This window comes from Psammomys obesus, unplaced genomic scaffold, assembly GCF_907164565.1.
Source record: "Psammomys obesus unplaced genomic scaffold, mPsaObe1.curated_primary_1811, whole genome shotgun sequence".
In the NCBI taxonomy this organism is placed as follows: domain Eukaryota; kingdom Metazoa; phylum Chordata; class Mammalia; order Rodentia; family Muridae; genus Psammomys; species Psammomys obesus.
In genome coordinates, this window is record NW_026585644.1 from 38842836 (window position 1) to 38863875 (window position 21040).

The 21040-nt window shown below is 40.3% G+C and overlaps 1 protein-coding gene across 4 annotated transcripts in view; it reads left to right on the forward strand.

Annotated features, from left to right (window-relative positions):
* The window catches only part of Ltbp1 (latent transforming growth factor beta binding protein 1), a 213294-nt gene that overhangs the window by 82506 nt on the left and 109748 nt on the right, over positions 1 to 21040 (forward strand). For 2 of the 4 annotated variants that reach the window (XM_055618275.1, XM_055618284.1), the window contains exons 6-11: positions 3505 to 3627; positions 11976 to 12143; positions 14705 to 14929; positions 17081 to 17103; positions 19536 to 19635; positions 20119 to 20217. In XM_055618275.1, coding sequence (XP_055474250.1) covers positions 3505 to 3627; positions 11976 to 12143; positions 14705 to 14929; positions 17081 to 17103; positions 19536 to 19635; positions 20119 to 20217 — 738 coding nt within the window. The remainder of the gene's footprint in view (positions 1 to 3504; positions 3628 to 11975; positions 12144 to 14704; positions 14930 to 17080; positions 17104 to 19535; positions 19636 to 20118; positions 20218 to 21040) is intronic. The other 2 variants (XM_055618293.1, XM_055618300.1) reach the window with 1 other exon arrangement.

Consider the following 21040-nt stretch of genomic DNA (forward strand, 5'->3'; position numbering starts at 1 on the left):
TATCCATCTTCTTTGCGTTTCCCAGTCGTCATGAAAACCAGATGCTCTCTAAGCAGGAATATACGACATCTCCCTTTGAGAATCACAGGCTATCTTTCCTCTGATAGATATGGGCATGGTGGCTTACAGCTGATAACCCAGAACTTAGGGTGGTAAAGCAGGAGGATTGCTGTGAGTTTGAGGCCAACCTGAGCTATAGAGTGAATTCTAAGTCAGCCTGGGGCTGCAGCATGATATTTCATTTCAAACAAAAGAAAGCAAAAGCAAGGGGTCTGCAATCCCCCTAACCTATAACACTTCCTGTAAGTGTTTGCATTTTAGAGGAAGAAGAGTTTACATTTTAATGGCTAGGAAGTATATAAAAAAAAGTATTCAGTGTCAGCCCTCACCTGAGGACAACAGACTAAAACCACAGTGACACAGCACTGTGCTCTGCTGGAATGACTGAATTTAGTAAAAAGACTGATACTAAGTTGACAAGGACTTGTCAGCTGGGAGTGGAAATTATCATAACCCCTGGACAGCTTTCAAAAGTTAATATAATCCTTCTCTAGTGGCCTGGGAAGGTTACCCTTAAATACATGCTGGAGAGAGTGAGTACTGAGGTCTTCCTGTAACACTTGTAGGTACATCTATAGGTAGACACTTGAGTGTGTATGTGTGCACACTCATGTATTCATGCACGCTCACCGATCACTGATAATAATAGCTACCAGGTAGGAAATAACAACTGTAGTACTCAAATGGTTATGTTTGGTTTCCTCACAACATAGCATATAATGCACAATAGAAAGGCCGAGGCACCATATGCAACACTGAAGAACTTCATAGCAAAGAGTAAAACAAATTAGGCAAAATAAACAACATGACTCATTTTATGTACAGTTCAAGAATAGGCAAGGTGACAGCAGTCAGAACAATAGTCAGTCATGGGAGCAGAGATGTCGTCTGGGAAGGGGCTTGAAAGAGCTCCTGAAGCAATGAAGATGGTTCCTTTAATCAGTTACTTATTTATTTTAATTATATGTGTTATGTGTGTGTGTGGGGGGGGTATGTATATGAGCTCAGGTGCCTTTACAGGCCAAAGGGTGTCAAGTCTCCTGGATCTAGAGTTGAGTAGTCAGCAAGAGTGCTGGGAACTGAACTCAGCGAGAGTAGTACTCGCTCTTAACCTTCGAGCCATCTCTCGAGCCCCTGCAGAAATGTTGTTAATCATGACCTTGGTGGTGACTACGGTATATGCACACCTGTCTTTCTTTCGTTTGCTTGTTTATTTATTTTTGAGATTGTATTTTAACTACAACATGTCTTCCTTCCCTTTCCTCCTTCCTACCTTCCTAACCCTCTCACATACCTTTCCCTACTCTCTTTCAAACACATGTATTTCTCTTGGATCCTATGATAAGGTCTTTGCTTGTACTGTGTAGACTCCAGCTGGCCTTGGCACTCTTCCTGGTCCTTCATGGTGGTTTTCTTAAGAAGAATGAGTTATGGGAGAATATTTTCAACTATATGCCAAACATAAATGACTGTTACAGCACAGTACAGAGCCTAATAAAGAAGAAGACCATCCGGTGCTGGGCCAGGTCTTCTTCTGAGTATAATCCTTCTTTTTCCAGATGGATTCTGGTTGGCAGTCTCTAGAGCTTATAGATGCACGAACTTCTCATTTGTATGTCATGCAACAAATTACATTTTGTCACTGATGTTAACTAAAAACACTGCCCAACATCCAGCGTATACTCATGAAAATGTCCTAACACCTCATACAAAGACAATACACAGTGAAAAAAAATAGAAATAAACATTTTTAAAATGTGTGGCTTAGAGAAAATATGTATAATGTAGATAACTATGACTTTGTAGAATTTCTTTTAGCATTCGTGTTTAAATAATGTTTTCTTAAATAATGATTTACCAGGGGGGAGTATTTGACTTTATGTAAAGATTGTGTAATATTTTGCTATCATTGTGTCCAGTCTTAATTTAGTTAGTTCATAGTTTAAGACCCTTCATAAAAAGATTGCAGAAGAATTCCTGATGGAAAGACCTAACTATTACTTATAGAAGTGCTAACAGCCAACCTCTGTTAATTGTTACGCTTCATAGCCCATACTGGATCAAATAAAAAATGGCTACTAGTTTTTCATTTTTAACATATTCAGTTTTTGATTACCTTTACAAGGGATGGTAGACTCTTCTGTTTCATTTTTAAGTCACCACATTTGTATATTCTGTCTCGGCTCATTTTTATTTTCTCTGTGACTGCCATGGGGCAGTCTCCGTGTTTCCAGGTATAGTGTCCCCTTTCACTTTATTCCATGATCTACTGCTGGATATTTCTGTTTGGGTCTCACCATGTGACCTTGAACTGTGACACTGAATCTCTCATCTTCTGGCATTCCCCCTTTATAAAACCTTTCCACTTTTCTCAGACTAAAGCCTCCTCCCCTCCCCCCCCCGCCAGACATCTTTGAGCCCGGTCCACTACGTTCTGGCCTTGGGTTGCCCAGGGAAGTGCCAAGCCTTGTCAGTTGTCCTTTTTAACAGTGAGTTGTGCACTCCTCATCTTCCTGATTAAGCTCACAGTCGCCCACACGCTTGTCACCAGCCACCTACTTGCACTGGTTTTTCAGTGGCTTGTTTTCTGCTCACCACACCGTATGCTGACCACGAGAACTACCCCAGAGTCGGCCATCGATAACACTGCTCTCCTACTCAGACCTTTCCATATAGTTTTCTGTTTTCAGCAAGATTGAATTCAAACCTGTCTTGGTGTGTAGCAACCCTGTCTCCAATTATTTACCTTATTGAAACTGTTTTTCACTCAGTGGCTTGATTCACCGTATCCTGAGTCCCTTCTCCTGGTCAATCTCTGTGCTCATGCTTCAGTCTCCATCCATATGAATATTTCTTCTAACCCAGGGCAGTCACCACATACACCCCCACCACACACGCATGCACATACACACATACACACACACACACACAAGGAACTATCATATCCTCCCCAATGCTGCCTCTCACCTCTTTCAGTGGCTGTTGACTGTCTATATGGGGAATTTCAGAACTGAATGTTGGTTTCTACTAGTTCTAGCTTGGGTAAGTTGTACTGTTCTTCACTGCTTTAGCGGTTCACATCTTATATGCACCTCTAGGCTGTCAATGCCTCCATAAGGAGGACCGCTGCCTCACTGTGTGCTCCGCACACTCCGCAGGCACTAACACAAAAGCTCTGTGAGGATGACCCTGTCGGTCAGTTTTGTTTGCTAGTACGTTTCCAGCACCTGAGACAGTACCTGGAGAAGAATGTGTGAGCCGGAACTAATGATACAGCTGCAGATGTTTAAGAAAGAGTCAGTCATTTTAATTTTAGTTCTACTCTGTTCTCCCTTAGTTTACTTTAAGATTAATACAGTGAGACAGAAATTGAACCTGAGTACAGCGAGAATCTATACACTGGAACGTGGCTGCTCCTTCTGAAAGGCTTTTGTTTTCCTGCAGATATTAATGAATGCCAGCTACAAGGTGTATGCCCTAATGGTGAGTGTTTGAATACCATGGGCAGCTACCGATGCTCCTGCAAAATGGGATTTGGGCCTGACCCTACCTTTTCAAGTTGTGTTCGTAAGTAATAATCAGTTTGTATTTTTGTATTTTTGATCATGTGTCTTTGGGGGTTATACAAAAGAGACAAATATTCAACTAGATACTGAAACTATGAAAGAAAATGCCATTAGTAAAAAATGACAAAAGCAAGGCGATCAACCAAATACGGTAAAGTTAATCTATATCACGGGAACTTCTCCAAGATGCATTTTAACTGCATTGAAAAATACTTCACACTAAAACTCAGAATAGGGCATAACTACAATGAGGGAAGAAACTTGGATAAAAATTAAAAGAATTCAATAGGCTATGGTAGCACATACTTTTTATCCCAGCACTCAGGAGGAAGAGGCTGATAGATTGCTGAGTTCCAGGCTAGCCTGGTCTACAGTACAGAGCTAGTTTCAGGACAGGCAGGGCTACAGAAAGAAATTTTAAAAAGTGAAAAACACAAACCAAACAAGAAGAAGAGGAAGAAGAAGAAAGAGAAAGAAAGAAAGAAAGAAAGAAAGAAAGAAAGAAAGAAGGAAGGAAGGAAGGAAGGAAGGAAAGAAAGAAAGAAAGAAAGAAAGAAAGAAAGAAAGAAAGAAAGAAAGAAAGAAAGAAAGAAGGAAGGAAGAAAGAAAAGAGTTTGTTGAAATAGGTGAATCAGTCCTTTGTGTTTCTGGGAGATAAAAACAGATTTTTCCTCCATAAATATTTAAGCCTTCTTTAGGCTAAATCAAGAAATCAAGCTTGGCCTCAGCTTTTGCCTTTAATTACTGCAAGTACAGATTCCCGAGGTTTTACTGTAATTTCTCAGTTGGAAAAGCCTGGAACATCATTCTCGTGCATTTCAGATTTTCTGGCTCTGCTCTGTTGTCCTCTGAATCTACAAAAGAGCTATAAAGTAACTCTGGTGGTTTGGGGGATGTCTTCGGGGTTTTCTGTCCTGTATGGAGAAGGTAAAATTCTCCCATGAAGCCACATACTCGAAATACGATTTCACCAAAAGAGCCGTCTTAATGAAAATGAATCCTGTATAGTCGTTAGGGTATTTATATGATCATTGTATACTATGCTATCTCTCTGACGATTAGCAGAGGTGAAAAGCCCTAAAAAGGATAACCTGTGTGTGCATATACATGTGCACGTGTGTCTGCATGTTTGTGCCTGCTGTGTGCGCTGTCACATGTCCATCGTGTACGTGTGTTATCTATGTATATGGAGAATGGCTCTGCATGTGGCTATGTGTGTGTGTGTGTGTGTGTGTGTGTGTTTGTAGACAAGAGGACAACCTCAAGTGTCATATCTCAGACACCACTTATCTTGCTATTGTGGACATGGTCTTTCACTGGCCTGGAACTCATCAAGTAGGCAAGATTGGCTGGCCCGTGAGTCCCAAGGCTTCACCTGTCTCTGCCTCTCCAATACTGGGATTGTTAGCTGGCTTTTTCTTATATGGATTATAGGGATCAGACTCAGGTTCTAATGCTTAGCAGAGAACCTTACTTTACCAAATTAGCTCTCTCCCTAGCATTAAAATTCAGATTGAAAATATTATTTTATATTCTAAAATATACGGATGGTTTGTATTCACCTGTCTGTGTATCGCATGTACGTCTGGTGCCCACAGAAGCCAGAAGATGGCACTGGATCTCCTGGAACTGGAGTTATAGAGAGCTGTGAGCCACCACGTGGATGCTGGCAATAGAATCTGGGTCCTTTGGAAGAGCAGCCAGTGTTCTTAACCACTGAACCATCTCTCCACACCCCTGAATGCAGAATTCTAACTGATAGCTACAGTTTATTGTAACACTGATCATAATTAGGGAAGTAGGTAAACAGTGCACAGTTTTTAAAAACTGTGTGTGCTCATACAACGCTTTAAAGCTCCACCGCAGGGTGAGGTGACATGAAGAACGGTTCTGTGTGTTTCTCCAGTTAGGCATCTTGAGTTTATTCTCATGTGGACTCAATGGCTATTAACTGCATCTTTCCTGTCCTGCCTCACATTTGATCGAGTGAAAACATTCTGCATGAGGACACGGCCTTTCAGTGTTAGCCCGGTGTATCAATGTCTAAGCTGTGATATATGGAGAAATGAAATGAAATAACGTAAAAACAGTCTCGTTTGGTGGATTTAAGCCTTTTGAAACTTTGTTACTAATTATTCCTATTTTCCTTTAAAAACTGGCAAATGCAGATTAGGAAATTGTGCACGTAAGTCTTCCTCCTCCTTCTCCTCTTCCTCTTCCTCTTCTTCTTTTTCTTTTTTCCTCCTCTATGTTCTTTTATGTGTGATTTTGATCTGAAGCTGACAGGTGCCTAACTGGAGGCCATTTTAGAGGTTGCTAAAGCAGACTGCAGTTTTCAAACAAGGCACATTTGAAAACTGTTTGAAGGTTGAATCTTAGAGAACAAACAAAACTGTCAATGATATCCAGATAATTTAGAAGTATCTTTTGGGTACTTTGAACTCCATAAATGACTCCATAAATCAGGTTCTAATTTAATCAGCAGTTAGTATAAAGAACTTTGATACAGAATTTGTAGAAAATACCTTTTTATTTGACATAGTCTGGTTAGAATTCTCACAATGAAAGTTGCAGATTAGGTAAACTTGGAGACCCGGCCATAGACTTGTGAAAGTTTGACAAGATCCGATGTCTAGCGTGGAGGGCAAGCATCCAGATTTTAATGAAATCATAGACACCTGCCAATGTGAATTTTGAAACATTTGCACAGTTCCTTAGCATTTATTTTCCTTGTCATTGCCCAGATAATTCTGAACTTATTAAACAACCATCCATTCTTATTTGAAAAATAAATAATTCAATTTTACGGGTCAGCTGCAACAGCTGAAATGATAAGTATTAAGTGATGTTTGTTGCTAGTTCAGTGTTCCAGTTTAGAACTCAGAGTTAAAATCAGGCCCTTTACCAGCATGGAGTTCACAGATGTGCTTCCTTTCTTTGTCCCTGAATTTACCACATGTGGTATCATGGAGGTGCGTCCAGTTCTATTAGAATTTGTGATTTGTATCTATTCGTCCAGATTTGTGTAAAGAAACTGATGAGGATTCTAAAGCCAGTTGGAAAGAATTAGGGGAGAGTGTGAGGTTCTCAGTAAGTGAGGACAAATGGTGTATCCTTCATAGTCATGGGAGAGTAGCAAAGAAGATTAGGAAATGAGCGAATGTGTGTGACACACACATACACACATGCGTGCGCGCGCCAGCCAGAGCTTGAGTGTACAAACATGTGGTAGACCCAAACAGCATTTGCTTAAGAAGCACGAAAGTGGGGTACATCCGGGTCATAAAATGTGAGGCTGACTCTGTGACTTCCAAGAAGTGTACTTGGCAGTGACTAAGGACCTCTGGGAAGCTCTGGGGAGCTCTCTGTGTTTCTGAAGGCAGCAAGGTGAACACCCTCTGCGTTCTTTGACTCCAGCCAAAGGGTGCAGTCAGTCAAAAAGAAGGAAGAAGATGGTTGACATTTGTTGGCTCTTCTGACCTGTGCTTGTGCTGAGGGTGCTAGACCAGTATACTCCAAACCTGCTTCTGCCTATCTGGTGGGGAAAACTGAAAAGTCTTGGCTCATCACAGTAATTTGCAGAAAAGTAGAACAAATTGAGAAAGATTTTCTACCTTCTGAACTACGCTTGCTTCTCTGCAGGCATTTAAGCATGTCATATGACTGCCGTCCAGGTATAGTCCCAGATGAAAGAAGTCTGCCTTGGGACTTTTAATGCTTTATATGTTCTCTACCCTTGGACTTGGAGTTAATTAACAGAAACAGGCAGCCAGGGAGGAGATGTACTCAGGAACTTCTGCCATCACCTGAGAGGTCATGAGATAAAGAAGGGCAACTGCTTTCTAAACAGCCAGCTACATTTGTATGCTTTCTAGTTAGTTTCCCCACCCTCTTTATCAAGTGTAATATTATCGTTCATGTCTCACACATTAGAAATTAGAGCTAAGAGAATTTTAGGAAATTCTTCAGATCACATAGTTAATAACCAACAGTTGAGATTTTTTTTTTTTTTTTTAATCTAGGATTTGGGCATCCAGATTTTCGGTTCTAGGTCAGCAGTCAGCAAACTGCAGTCCATGGATAGAATTAGCCTGATGTCTGGTTTTGTAAATAAAGTTTTATTGACACACAGCCATCTCCATTTACATGTTGTCTAAGGCTGCTTTTATAGTAATCATGGTGGTGTTAAGAAGTTGGAACAAAGACTGTGGAGCTAACAACACCTAAAATACTTACTATCTGGCCCGTTACAGAAAAGGAGTGCTGACCCATAAGCTAACGATCTGGCTGGTAGAACATTCTGAGACAGTAAGGAATGTCTGCATCCATGCTGCCTGAAGAAGACATTCGTCAGTTCAAACAGGAACTGAACTTTTAACTTAACTTTATATAATTTTTATTTAGTAATGTGTGCCTCTTGTTTGATGTATTAAGCTACATAGTTCTAGATTTTTTTTTTTTTTTTTGTATTTTTGGTTTTTTAGAAGGTGGAATGAAGTTACTTCTAACTCTCCTACTTGTCCCTGAAATTGACCTTCCTTGCTAGCTGAATGTCTTTTTGTTTGTTTGTTTGTTTGTTGACCACATTAACTCTGTTTGCTCAGACTACGGAGTGGAGCCTCTCAGCTTGGACTTTTTCATCTCATTTGGCTTTCAAGGAAGTCTAGAGTCTTCATCTTTTATCTTGATTCCCCCCTGCTTTTTTTTCCCTAACTCCTTTATGGCTGCCTCAGCTCAGGGACCCTACTGTTCCTTATAGGACATAGCACCATGGACTGGGGGAATAGACAGATCTGTGCCACCTATTTGCTTTGCTCCCGGATAATAATGGTAACAATAAAAACCACGGTGGCGATGATCTTTATTGTATACTCAATAAGTGCCTGGCCATAAGGAAGGTCCTGTGCATAGACTGTCACATGTGTTATTTCTGAGATCTCCCTGAGATGCATGCTGTTAGTCTTCCTGCTTTGGACGTGAAGGAACTAAAGCAGAGAAGGGCTGAGGGAAGGTTCTTTCAGAGAGTCACATGGCCTGTAAGCCACAGAACTCTGTCCTTCCATAGGCTGAGTCAGGATAAAGGAGATAGTCTAAATTTTGGAGAGCTCTCAAGGCTCCACCTCGTAAAGGTTTCATGGCTTCCTCCGAACCGTATCACCCGCTGGGCACTAAGTATTCAAGTATTTAAATGCCAAGAGCCTGTGGGTGGCATTTCTTTCCCGTTCAGAACACAACAACAATGAGTAGCAATCATTATGGGACAAATGTCGGGAAATTGAAGAAATTGTTCTCTGAATTGCCCATGGCCCTGGAACCCACATGTAACACTAATGTGATTAGTTTTATAGTTGATCCTCAATTGTGTATAAAATAGGCTCTGATGAGATGAGTTGACATTGTTTCTGTGTGAATATGGGTTGTAAGTCCCAGTCAGTTGGGGAAAAAAATTCTGGAGCAAAATCCTTTGTGAACTACACGAGAATCAAGTGCAGCTTCTAAAAAAAAAAAAAAAAATACCTGCATATAATGTACTTACATATGTGCGGCTCACACATATGAGCACATGTGTGTTATGTGAGTGGCAACAATCATTCCAAGGGCTTACCATCCTTTGGGGGTCTATTACCTTGCTGCTAAGCTTTCTTTTACTTTTGGTCTGTGACCTTTGACCTTTTGTAGCTTACTTGCAAAGAAGCCAGGAAGTGAGCAGGAGAGGGAAAGCTCCAGACGTTCTGTCTACACACTTCTTTTGGAAGCCACAGCGAAGCCAGCTTTCTTAGGCATATTTTGTAAAGGTGATTTTGCCTATTTTGTTCTGTTTTTGTCACACGAGGGATCCATGGAATCCCTGGCCTCGTACATGCTAGGCAAGTGATTTACCACTGACCCATGCCGTCAGCACATATGTGGGTTTGGAATCTTCAGGATTATTTTGTAGATGTTTTTCACCTATTAGATTTTTCATCTATCCCCTATCCTCCAACCCTCAGTTCACTGGTAATATCTTTCTTTACCTCCTTGAACGTCTACTGCCAAATAATGATCAAGTTGGGCACAAAATGTACTTGATAGAATAGAGACAGCTGCATTTTATATTATTATAGGTGTCTGATCATCCATTCTGTGTCTACTGTGTGCCAAGGACTTAGAATATCATATATGAATATGAATATTTGCTCTGTCCTGTGTAAGTAAGAAAGTTATTGAGGTTTAGCCAGAATATAATTCAGCATTTTTAAAAAAGAAACAGAGCCAATAGGGTAAGCGTATGTGTACATGAGCCAATTTCTTAAAATAAATGCCCTTCCCCATGTACAATATAAATATTAGAGAAATACTCTTTTGCATGTTAGTACATACATTTATAAATATGTACCTGCATGCATATCATATATGCTTTTGCAAAATAAGGGGAGGTGGCATTTATTTCAGGGGACTGGTTGGCGTAAGCACAGAGACTGATGACTCTAGCATCACAGAGCAGGAGGCAGACAGTTCACTGGGTGAGCTGATGTAGGAGCTTGCTTTTGAAGCGAGCTGACTGATAGAATTTCTTATTCTCAATGCAGATCAGTATTTTTTGTCTTGTAAATGCATGAAAAGACTGGGTGAAGCCCACTCACATCATAAAGTCTCCTGGCTTAAATGTCAGTGTCCTGTAAAAGAACAAAACCCAGCTAACACCCGAAAACAACAGCCGGTCTAGTATCTGTTTAAATAACAGGGTATTTTTGCTTAGCCTTGGTTGGTACACAAAACTAATCATTATTGCTGTTCAAAGTGGGTTTTCTATAAACCCATAAAATTGTTATGCAAATCAAAATATGAAAAAAAAAACCAAGGGTCAGTATAGACAAGTGTATTAATTGTTTTTTGTTGCTTTGATAAACCCGTATGATCAAGGCCACTTCATAAGACAAAGTTTAATGTAGTTCACATTTCCAAAGCGTTAGAGTCCATAATGCTAGGGACAGCAAGGCAGCAAGCCATAGGCAGAGCAGTAGGAGCAGCAAGCCGGGAGTGCACATCTTGACCCACAAGCTCAAAGCAGAGAAAAGAAAGCAGAAGTAGCCAGTTTTGGTTTGTGGTGTGTGTGTGTGTGTGTGTGTGTGTGTGTGTGTTTAATCTCAAAGCCTGCCTCCAGTGTCGTGCTTTCTCCAGTAAAGCTTTACCACTTAAATTTTCCCAAACAGCACTGCCAATTGGGTCCCAAGTTTTCAAATGCCATAAACTAGAGGGTACATTTCCCATTTAAACCATCACAAGCAAGTTTTCTGAAAATTTGGGGAACAGGCAAGTGGTAGATGTACATTTTAGAGCCAGCCATGTCCCTTGCATCTTCCTCGGCCACATGCCTTAACTGTTTAGATCATTCTCAGAGCATCTAACCTGGGGGAGTCAGTCCTGTTGGAAAGGTGGAAAGGTGCCTCTAAGCAGGAAGTTGGATTCATTTGTGAGTCCCAGGGGCTAGAGGAAAGGCAGATTGGGATGATACCAGGAGAGAGAAGAGATGGTCAAGATGGAGACACAGACAGGAGGCCACCAACCTGGGACTGATTCAGCAGTGTTGGGTCACTGTGAACCTGGTCCTGTAGCGCTTACCCTAACCACGCGTGCATTAAGAAACACACATCTCAAAGGAAAGGCTGCATCTTGTTCTCAGTTCTGCCTCAGGTACCAGGCATTTGAGTGATGAGTACTCACTACTAGTTTACGGTCCAAGAGAGGAGGTAGGACTTGGGTGACAGCAGGCTGGTTGCCTTTGCAGCGTAGAGTAAGGACTTGAGACTTTGCCTGAGCTGCTGTGGCTATATTGGGACTTTGTGTATATGGGCAGGTCAGCAGCAACTCCCCGCCTGCCATTTACGTTCTCTGGCCGTGGGTAAGAATTCCCAAGCTTCTGCCAGCTCTCCAGATGCTAGTTTGTGGTACTAACCACGCTCCTGATTTTCCACGGCACCTGGACATTCACCAGCCATTGCCCTAGGACTAATTTTGTACCCCAGTCTAGTGAAACAATGGATCACAATTGTGATTAATTATAGATGACTAGTTTGTTGGACAGTTAGCTATTGGTGGAAAGGTTTGAACTTATATATGCATTCTTATATTAATATTTGTTAAAAATAGAACCCAGACAGAGACAGGAATAACTAGCTACGGCATTTTGTGCTCTGACTCCAAGCATGATTTAGTAAATGGATTCATAATCGAAAAGGATTCCCATAATCTAGATAGGAACTAGAACGTGGTTTCTCAACCATGCGGTAAGGGCCATCTTATTTTAACTTAAAAGTCAGTATGACCTGTTTCTTCTATGACATTAGGCGTTCTCTCTCTCCTCTTTAGCGGATCCTCCTGTGATCTCAGAAGAGAAGGGCCCCTGTTACCGCCTTGTTAGTCCTGGAAAGCAGTGTGTGCACCCTCTCTCTGTTCACCTCACCAAGCAGATCTGCTGTTGTAGTGTGGGCAAGGCTTGGGGCCCGCACTGTGAGAAATGTCCCCTCCCAGGCACAGGTAAGCCATAGCCAGCTGTATACACACAAATGTTGCCAGCTACAGGCACACAGGGACTTTAGCAGCTTGGGTTATTTTCAGTTTCTGAGTTTAGTTTTTAATGGTATAACGTATTTGTATTGTTTCTGAAGAAAGCATAGAGGCAGAAGCTCAAATCAGAAAAAAAAATGAACAAAGGAATTCTCCATTATTTCTGGGCAACAGCAGACTTCCTTTTGAATGTTTAGCTAGGAAGAAAAACCCTTGCATTTTATTCTCAGCTTCCAGAACTCACAGACTGATATTTAAGTATAAAAGCCAGAAGGCTGTACAGGGTCATGCCCTGTCCCGATGGTCCACCATCCATCATTTCACAGTATCGACCTTGGGGGACACTGACTTATTTACTTGGCTACTGAAACTACACTTGATTTCTTCGATTGGAAACACAAAGAATTGTATTCAGCTTTGAATTTATCCTGCATAGGTAACTCCAAAGCAGACACTGCCAAAACCACAGTGAACTTTGGAGGTGGTCAAGTTCTTTACTCCTCAGTTTGATTCGTAATTACCTAGTGCTCTGAGAGTGTAAATTTCTTTATGTAACTTACTTTTACCAAGGAATCAATAAGGAATCAATAAACTCTCAAAGCAGAGTCAAAAGAAATTCAGTGGAGGAGAAAGGCACATGACCTATGAGCATTGGTCATCTGTCATATGGCCAAGGAAGGTGTGGCGTCTGCCTCACTGGCTTGGTGTAGCTGCAAAACACCACACTAAGTTGCTTCCTAGAGGAGCAACCCCCAGGGAAGTCCATTAAATCTCTCCCATGTCATGTCTTACACTACATTGTTAGCAAATTCCACAAGAGTAGACAGGATTCAGAGGTAAACTTTAGTATCTTAGTTCACCTTTGGTAGTGGTTAAGAGTCAAAAGGAACAATTAAGGCAAAGTGATTTGGGGCTGGCGATTTTACACTCTTCCCGTTGGCTCCAGTACCGTCCTGTGCCGTCTAACACACTCGTTACTAAAAAGTTTTGTTATTCATAGGCCCCCATTTCTCTTTAAGTTCAGTTTTGATGGTGTTTTAATCCTTACATGAAGTGTAACCATGATGGGGAATGTACATCAGGGCCACTGCCTAAAGCACAATAACTAAATTTTATTATGATATTAATGATACTAGTAATACAATTTTTGTACTTAAGTTTTGCTTATGTGATGATTTTAATTAAATGTGTGCTTTGAGAGAAAACTATGCTTTGTTCTGTAACTGTTCATTTTTTTAATTAAGAGTTCTCTGTCCTAGTAGTTGAATGTGTGATCACTGTAAAAACAGTATTTCAACATGCTTTAAAGGAATGTTGTAAAGTTTTCTTTTTATTAAGGACTAATTTCAGGTCCAGTACATTCAAAAGATGACTTCTTGTTCAGTGAATATGAGAAATGACTTCTTTTACTTTCAATTTTAAAAGTAGAAACAAAAACTTGACCATAATCCCCCTTCTTTGCATTTGGTAATTTGCTTCCAACACCAAGAGCTCAGGGCTTAGGTGGAGTTTGTCCTGTCTGCTCCACACCACCAGCCGCCACCGTCTTTTTTCTCCACTCGCTCTTGGGGATTTCTGCGGAGGTCTGCAGATCACACATCACACCCAGTCCACTCGCAGGGGGGGAAAGATATTTTAGGACTTTTCCTGGCAAGGGTGATGATTACACGGTACAGAATGTCCCATTGTCCTCTGGATAGTGAAACTGACCAGATTTTTGCTGGTTGCTGTCCCTGTCTGCTCATTTAGAGAACCACACACAGCTTGGTTGGGCATTTCCTGCCTGCCATGGCTTCTGTCGGTAGCTTCTGACCAGTCCCTACTTTGTGGATTTCTTCTCACTATTGGAAGGACCTCTACAAAACCACTCTCCTCTTGCCCACTTCTTCCCCAGTATCCCCATTCCAGATGTAGCGCTCCATTCTGGCTGAATCTTTGGGTGTATCAACTGGAAACAAGTCAGGAGAGTTTCAGTACCCTATTTCCCGGAATATAGTGAACACTTTCGTGCTTGTCATGTAATTTAGATGTTCGCTGACTTCTTTGTTAATAATCAATGAAAGCACAACAGTAGTAGAAAGGAGAAAACCTGATTACATATTCTCATATTAGGTAGTTGTCATCTGTATTTAAAAGAGCTCCAAGTATAGTACAGATCTTTTTATGTAATATAGTTTATACATATTTAATGTAGTCTGGTGGCATATTGGCTACTAGCATATAAATACAATACATAAATTTTCATGCTAAATATATATCCTATTTAATTTACACACACACATACATACTAATAGGGTAAAATAAGGAATTAATAGTTGAATAACTGTTTAAAGTAAAAGTTGAATTTTTGTAAATATGCAAGTCTATCGGAAATTTAAGCAATTTGCTTACATTTTGTATCTGTTTCTGAAGTTTTGAAATGTACCTATATTAGTGATGATTTATTAAGAGATATTCATCATGATATTTTCCTCTGTATAAGTTTGCACTGTTAGATTTTTAAAAGGAATATTTTCCCATCCCAAATCTAGCTGCTTTTAAGGAAATCTGTCCTGGTGGAATGGGTTATACGGTTTCTGGCGTTCATAGACGCAGGCCAATCCATCAGCATATAGGTAAAGAAGCTGTATTTGTCAAGCCAAAGAACCCTCAACCTGTTGCTAAAAGTACTCATCCTCCACCTCTCCCAGCCAAGGAAGAGCCAGTGGAGGCCCTGACCTCGCGGGAGCATGGGCCAGGAGTGGCGGAGCCCGAAGGTGAGCTTCCATGTCGGATGTGGGTTCTAGCTGCCCATCTCTGTGTCTGTACTTTTGTGTCTGCTTTTACCCCTCTAGAGCATGGCTGAGTGCTCTTAATGTTGCTGAAATTTTCAAGCGTGTAATTTTTAATGGATGAGGAAGCTCTGCTGGGAATTGTCGGATGTTTAGCTCTGTCAGTGTTCTTTGACCTTTATATGATAGCAACATACACACACACACACACACACTTGTTACAACAATAAAGGTGCCACTAAACATCCTTAGTGGACCATTTTCCCTGATTACAAGTCACTGCCCAGCAGGTAACAATATACCCTGTGAATTCCAGAACATTGTCTTGCATTTGGGGAGCTATAGTAGCCTAATGTTTACTGCTGGAGGGGGATTTTCATCCTCCAGGAATAGTCCAGATTCATTTCTGTGTCCAGGGAACCTCTACTGAGTTCTGATGTACAAAGTGGAATCCACAGGCTTAAAAATGTTCAAGTATGGGCTGAGCTTTCATGAAATGGTATAGCTGACAGGGGAATAATGCCAGATAACAGGCAGGAAAAGCAGGAACCGGTCAGATCAAGGGTCTAGGAGGGCCCTGGTAAAGTCCTTTCATTTACCTTCTGAGAAATTCGAGATTCAGACACAAAAAGTGTATAATGGGACCCATGACTAAGGGAAGAAAGTCGAGAGATCTCCAGTTTTGATAGTCTCTGGCCGCCCACCCACAAGACGGATTTTCTTCTCTCCTTGGTGCATAAAGTAGTTTTCCAATATTTTGACTATTTTGATTACCACACAAAAGCCTCGCTCCTGAAAAAAGGAACACTTAGGTCTGTTTAAAAAAGAAAAGAAAAAAGTTCTTGTTGGCTTTTGCCGTTTGATTCTTAGGTAAGGATTTAGGGTGCCCATTTGAGAGTTATACGGGAGCTTGGCATAACCTCCTTCCTTCCCTGAGTATTGGTTCCTTCTGGCCTATTTCTTAGTTCACTCACTGTGCTATACTCCTTCCTCGGGTAGACAGAGCTCGTAGGACTTGTCTCTGTGATCCTAGATCTCAGCCTGTGGGTTACAACCCCCTTTGGGGTCAATGATTCTTTCAGAGGGGTTACCTAAGACAGTTATACATATCAGATATTTAATTATGCTTCATAACAGTAGAAGAATTGTAGTTACAAAGTAGCAACAAAAATAATTTATGGTTTGGGGTTACCACAATACGAGTAGCTGAGTTAAAGGGCCGTAGCATTAGGAATGTTGAGAATCTAGGTTGTTCATCCTTTGTTTAGCAGAAGGAGATGGGCGGAAGTGTGGTTCTGTCTCTAGAATTCCTTAACAATGGGTTCATGGGGCAGAAAGGTTCCTCCTGTTGAAAGAATACTGGTTTTCATTTATCTGGTAGTCTCATTACTTCCTGGAATTAATGGATCCAACTTATTTGCTAATGGTTAAGGAGGCATAGTGACTCAGAAAATTCCAAGTAATAACAAAATTGAGGACTAGTGCTAAGAATTGCTTAATGAAAACAAGCACTTCAGAAATACAAAGACCTCACCCTGCCACAATAACATTAGTGATTGTGTAATACTTAAGTTGCTAATTATATTGATGCTAATTTATAATTGTCCCTTGCTGGTTTATGAGGTTTGGCTTTTGTTTGATTTAGTTAGCATGAACGTAATCAGAAGCCTTCATTAAAAAACTGTATTATATTAAAGGTGCAAAAAGTTTTCATGAAAGTTCTCAATGAAAAAAAATATTCTTTTTTTAACACTGACATCAGATGGATTTCTGAACATTGGAAGCATTTGGTTTTTAAGACATGGAAGTTCCCAAAACTCAGGATTAAACATTAAATACTGTTTCAGGAAGTGTTTTCTTTAAACTTGAAGTTAATTTTCTTAATTTTGAATGAAAGACTCTGAACCTTTGATCTCTGAACTTTGATAGCTGAACAATGAAAGAGCACAAAAAGTTCTTTGTTATTCATGTGTAAAATCCTTCCAGGTGCAGATGGCTGGGATTCCACATTTGGCTTAATTTGCTTCATAATTGTTTGGGGGAGATGCTGGCTCTCTAATGCCTTTTGAAAACTGAAATATGATAAGTAGCTTGTACTTGGCCATGCTAATTCCCACCTCTCTTTTCTGGTTTTAGTGGTAACGGCACCTCCTGAGAAGGTAATTCATTCATTGTTTTTTTTTAAGTCTTCTCTCTTTTTTTTTACTTCAAAACACTTTTTTAAAGATATGTATAGTTTTTTTTTAACTTTGAACTTTGAGACATTCATATTATAGATCATTTAGTGTAAAAAAAACAGTTCATCAATATGAGAAATTATATGACAGGATTTTCTAAATGGTGTTGCTATTCTCAGTGCTCAGAGAGTGACAGCTGATAGGTCGCAGGGATGGGGTGAGGAAGACCACCTATTCCCACAGAAGCTAAATCCTGGACAGAAGAAAATGATGAGCAGAACTTATAATCAACTGAATGCCTGAACTAACTGTGGGAAAAAGGCTCTTTGTGTTCATGCAATTGTGTATTCTCAGTATGCACATAAAATTAAGTGAGGCACTGATTAAACTAAAATTTAACACAAACATTTGGATCAAATTAGCTTAAAATTACATAAAATTAGATTAAAAACAGCACTTACTCTTGAAAGCCACAATTAAATACTTGAATGTTGTTTCTTAGAAATTTTAGACAAAATTCGATCAGCCTTAGGTTTAGCAGCATGAAGTCGGACTAGGACTAGTGAGACTCTATAGCAGGGAAAATGAACATTTGCTTAATTGATATCCTGTTTATGTAATATTGCATCTTCCCTGTACCCCATTTTGAATCTTTATTTGATGATATGAAAATTATATAATTATAAAATGTTTTTCATTTATCTAGCATTCATTTAGTTGCTGAGAACATATTAGTTATTAAAACTTACATGGGAGAGAGATGTCGAAATAAAACATTTCGAATAGTGTTTTAATTGTTGGTGTGTAGCATTTGTTATCATATAAGTGTTAAAAGAATCCCGAAGAAGGAGATGATGATTGTGAAACAATTACACTTATCTTGAGAGATATGATGGTATATTGAGTCTGAAAGAAATCACGACTTGCACAGCTGTGGCTCAGTTCACATCTTGAAAGATGGTGCAGTAGCTTACAATTTTGTTGATTTTCAGTTTATCTCGGAATGATACAAAGGAAAAATCATGGTAGGTATGCCAGTCAGCTGCCTGAACAAACCCGTCAAAATTCAGCTTTGTCCTTCTCTTTTTATGATGTAGTTTATTGTAACTGTAATTGAGAAAGAAGAGATACTGTCTCAAGTGATAGGGTGAAGAGTGAGTAAAGAAGACAGGTTATGTCAACCTCTGGCCCCTACATGTGCAGGGACATAGGTGAGGTTGCGCTAGCATACACAAGTCCATGTGTGCGAACATACATACCCCCTCCACACACATACACTCGCACACAGAAAGAAAGAACCAAAGAAAGAAAATGGTGGACCACTACAAAGAATACTGAACACGGGCAGATTTGAGAGTGTAGAATGAAAGAGGGAGCCCCCCCAAAAGTGCCTAAATCTGGGTGGAATGGGTTATTGATTGGCCTTGACAGAAAGGATGGAATTACTTTCAGAGACCGATTTTGTAGAAGAGGGGTCAGGTGTGAGAGTATGAGGAATTTGTGGTATGCCCATAGTACTCAACTCATGCTTGCAAAATTGGGTTTCAATGAAGTCGTCTGTGAGGGTTGTCTACTGTAGAAGCATAAAAGGTAGTAACAAAAGCCAAGAGATAGGACAAGAGTGAAACCGAGGTTGGGAAGTGGGCTTTCTGAAAATTAAGCCAGAGAAGGAGGAAGTTGAGTAACAGTGAGAAAGTAACTTGATGAATGCGCTTAATGAGGTACCCTGAGCGCCCTGGCTCCATGCTGATACAGGAAAAGCACAGATCCATACCTAACCAGCTCAACTGTCCCATTGGTGTGAGCCCCTACAGAGCTACAGCTCAAAGCTGAGCCGTGACGATGCATGGATTTTTTTTGATTCCTTTATTGCTTGAGGTCCAGTTAGGCAGCCCCTGGTCTCTGCCAGCCTACTGCTGCTGAGAGAGCGGGGTGGGGGGGGGGATATTACCTTGTTAAATGTGGGACGAGAGATGGCCACAGTGACTGCCTGGTTCAAAGTACCTAAACTTAGTGGGTTTTCTTCTTTACGGCTTGGTTGTTCCATCAGTCATTTAATCCACAAAATGTGGCCATGGGCCCCTGTGAGTGACATGGATAGTCAGTCCCCAATTAGGGCTAGTGTTGCCCAGTTGTAGATGAGACGTGGGACTCTAGGCCGAGGTCCTTGCTTTCAAAGTTTGACTTTGAACTCCAAGGAGATGGATGAGATGTTTACAGACAGCACAACTGCTGAAAGTAAGAATTTGACATGGTAACAGCACAGTGCTTTAAAATCACATATATAGATGTGTGTATCCGATCCTATGATAGAGCCTTTCTAAGAGTGTAATTAATTAAATAAATAAATAACACTGTGTGGGGGAACAAAAGTAATTCCTGAATTCTCTCTCTCTCTCTCAACAACCACCCAGGAAATACCTTCAGTGGATCAAGAGAAAACCAGAATTGAGCCTGGACAACCCCAGCTCTCCCCAGGGGTTTCAACTATTAAAATTCAGCGACCGTTTCCAGGTAACCTGTGCTGATATGTGTTGTTTATAAGGGTATTCCGAAGAAAATTGTAAGGAGTGTGTGTTTGTGTGTGTATGTTTAATGAATCATTGATTTCATTGTGAAATGCCTACTTCAGTCCATATTAATACATTCCTACACGAGCACAAAGTTAGTGTGGGAAGGGGAATTTGTGTAATATGACAGGAAAGTTCAGCTAAGAGGCTGATCAGGAGATCAGTGATCAGGAGCGGTATACAGTGTGAGTATAAATAAATAAAATTGGAACATTTTATTTATCAAGTAGTCATAGGTTTTGAAATCTCAGTTTTTTACTAAATTGTCGAACAGGAGTCATGACTTAGTACCATGAGCTTTCAGGATCATCATCAGCTCTTGAATGGAGCTACTGTATTATTTAGACGAAGTCTTACTTGCATTTTGCACAGGAATGTCAGTGTATACACTGAGGTCTAATTTTCCCATTCCCCCTCCCTCGTGCAGCGGTGATTGAAAAGGCATCGCCCCCTGTGCCTGTGGAAGTGGCCCCCGAAGCGTCTACATCCAGCGCTAGCCAGGTGATTGCTCCCACCCAAGTCACAGGTTAGTGGAGTGCTGGCTGTCCTGTGCGTCCTGTGAAAACACGGGCGTGAACTACACTTAAAGCGTAACACCAAATGCATGAGATGCCTCATCACAAGGTAAGTCGTAACGGCAAATGTATTGGAGATGAGATGCATAAGGAAATCATAGTATACGTGCCGTGACATATCATAGAGCTATTAATGTTTTAAAAGAATCTTTATAATTTAAAGAGATATTTCTGGAATAATACTTACTAAGAAATATAGGACACAATGTCATGATTCCAGTTTTACTTTTAAATGCCTACAAATAGGAAAAAGCAGACAGAAAGAAATGCACCCACATTCACCAGTGACGAGCTGATAGGGTTATAGGTGATCTTCATGCTCTTAGATACGATTCTGTGTATTTTAGAAATTCTAATAATAACCATATTTCAATCCTTATTTTAAAAATGTAGAGATGTACTGCTTTTGAAACAAATGAGGAAATACAAAATGATAATGTCCTTAATAATGGGGAAATCAAAAGATGAAGTAAGATTATTGTCATGATAAGGATAAATGACACTGAGAAGCACAAATAGGGGATTTCAACATAATCTGTAATAGAGAAAAGTGAAAACAATCCAAATATCCAATTGTAGAGAATAAAATGCTAAGCGACAAAGAAGAAACAGGCCAGCTATGGGTTCAACCACGACCTTATACCTAGTTCAGCAACAGAATTGAAACACACTTGCGCCAAAGCCTTGGTCTTCCCTGAGCCACATGAGATCACTTCTTGGATTTCATTATTTAAAAATTTTTCTTTTCTTTTCTTTTCTTTTCTTTTCTTCCTT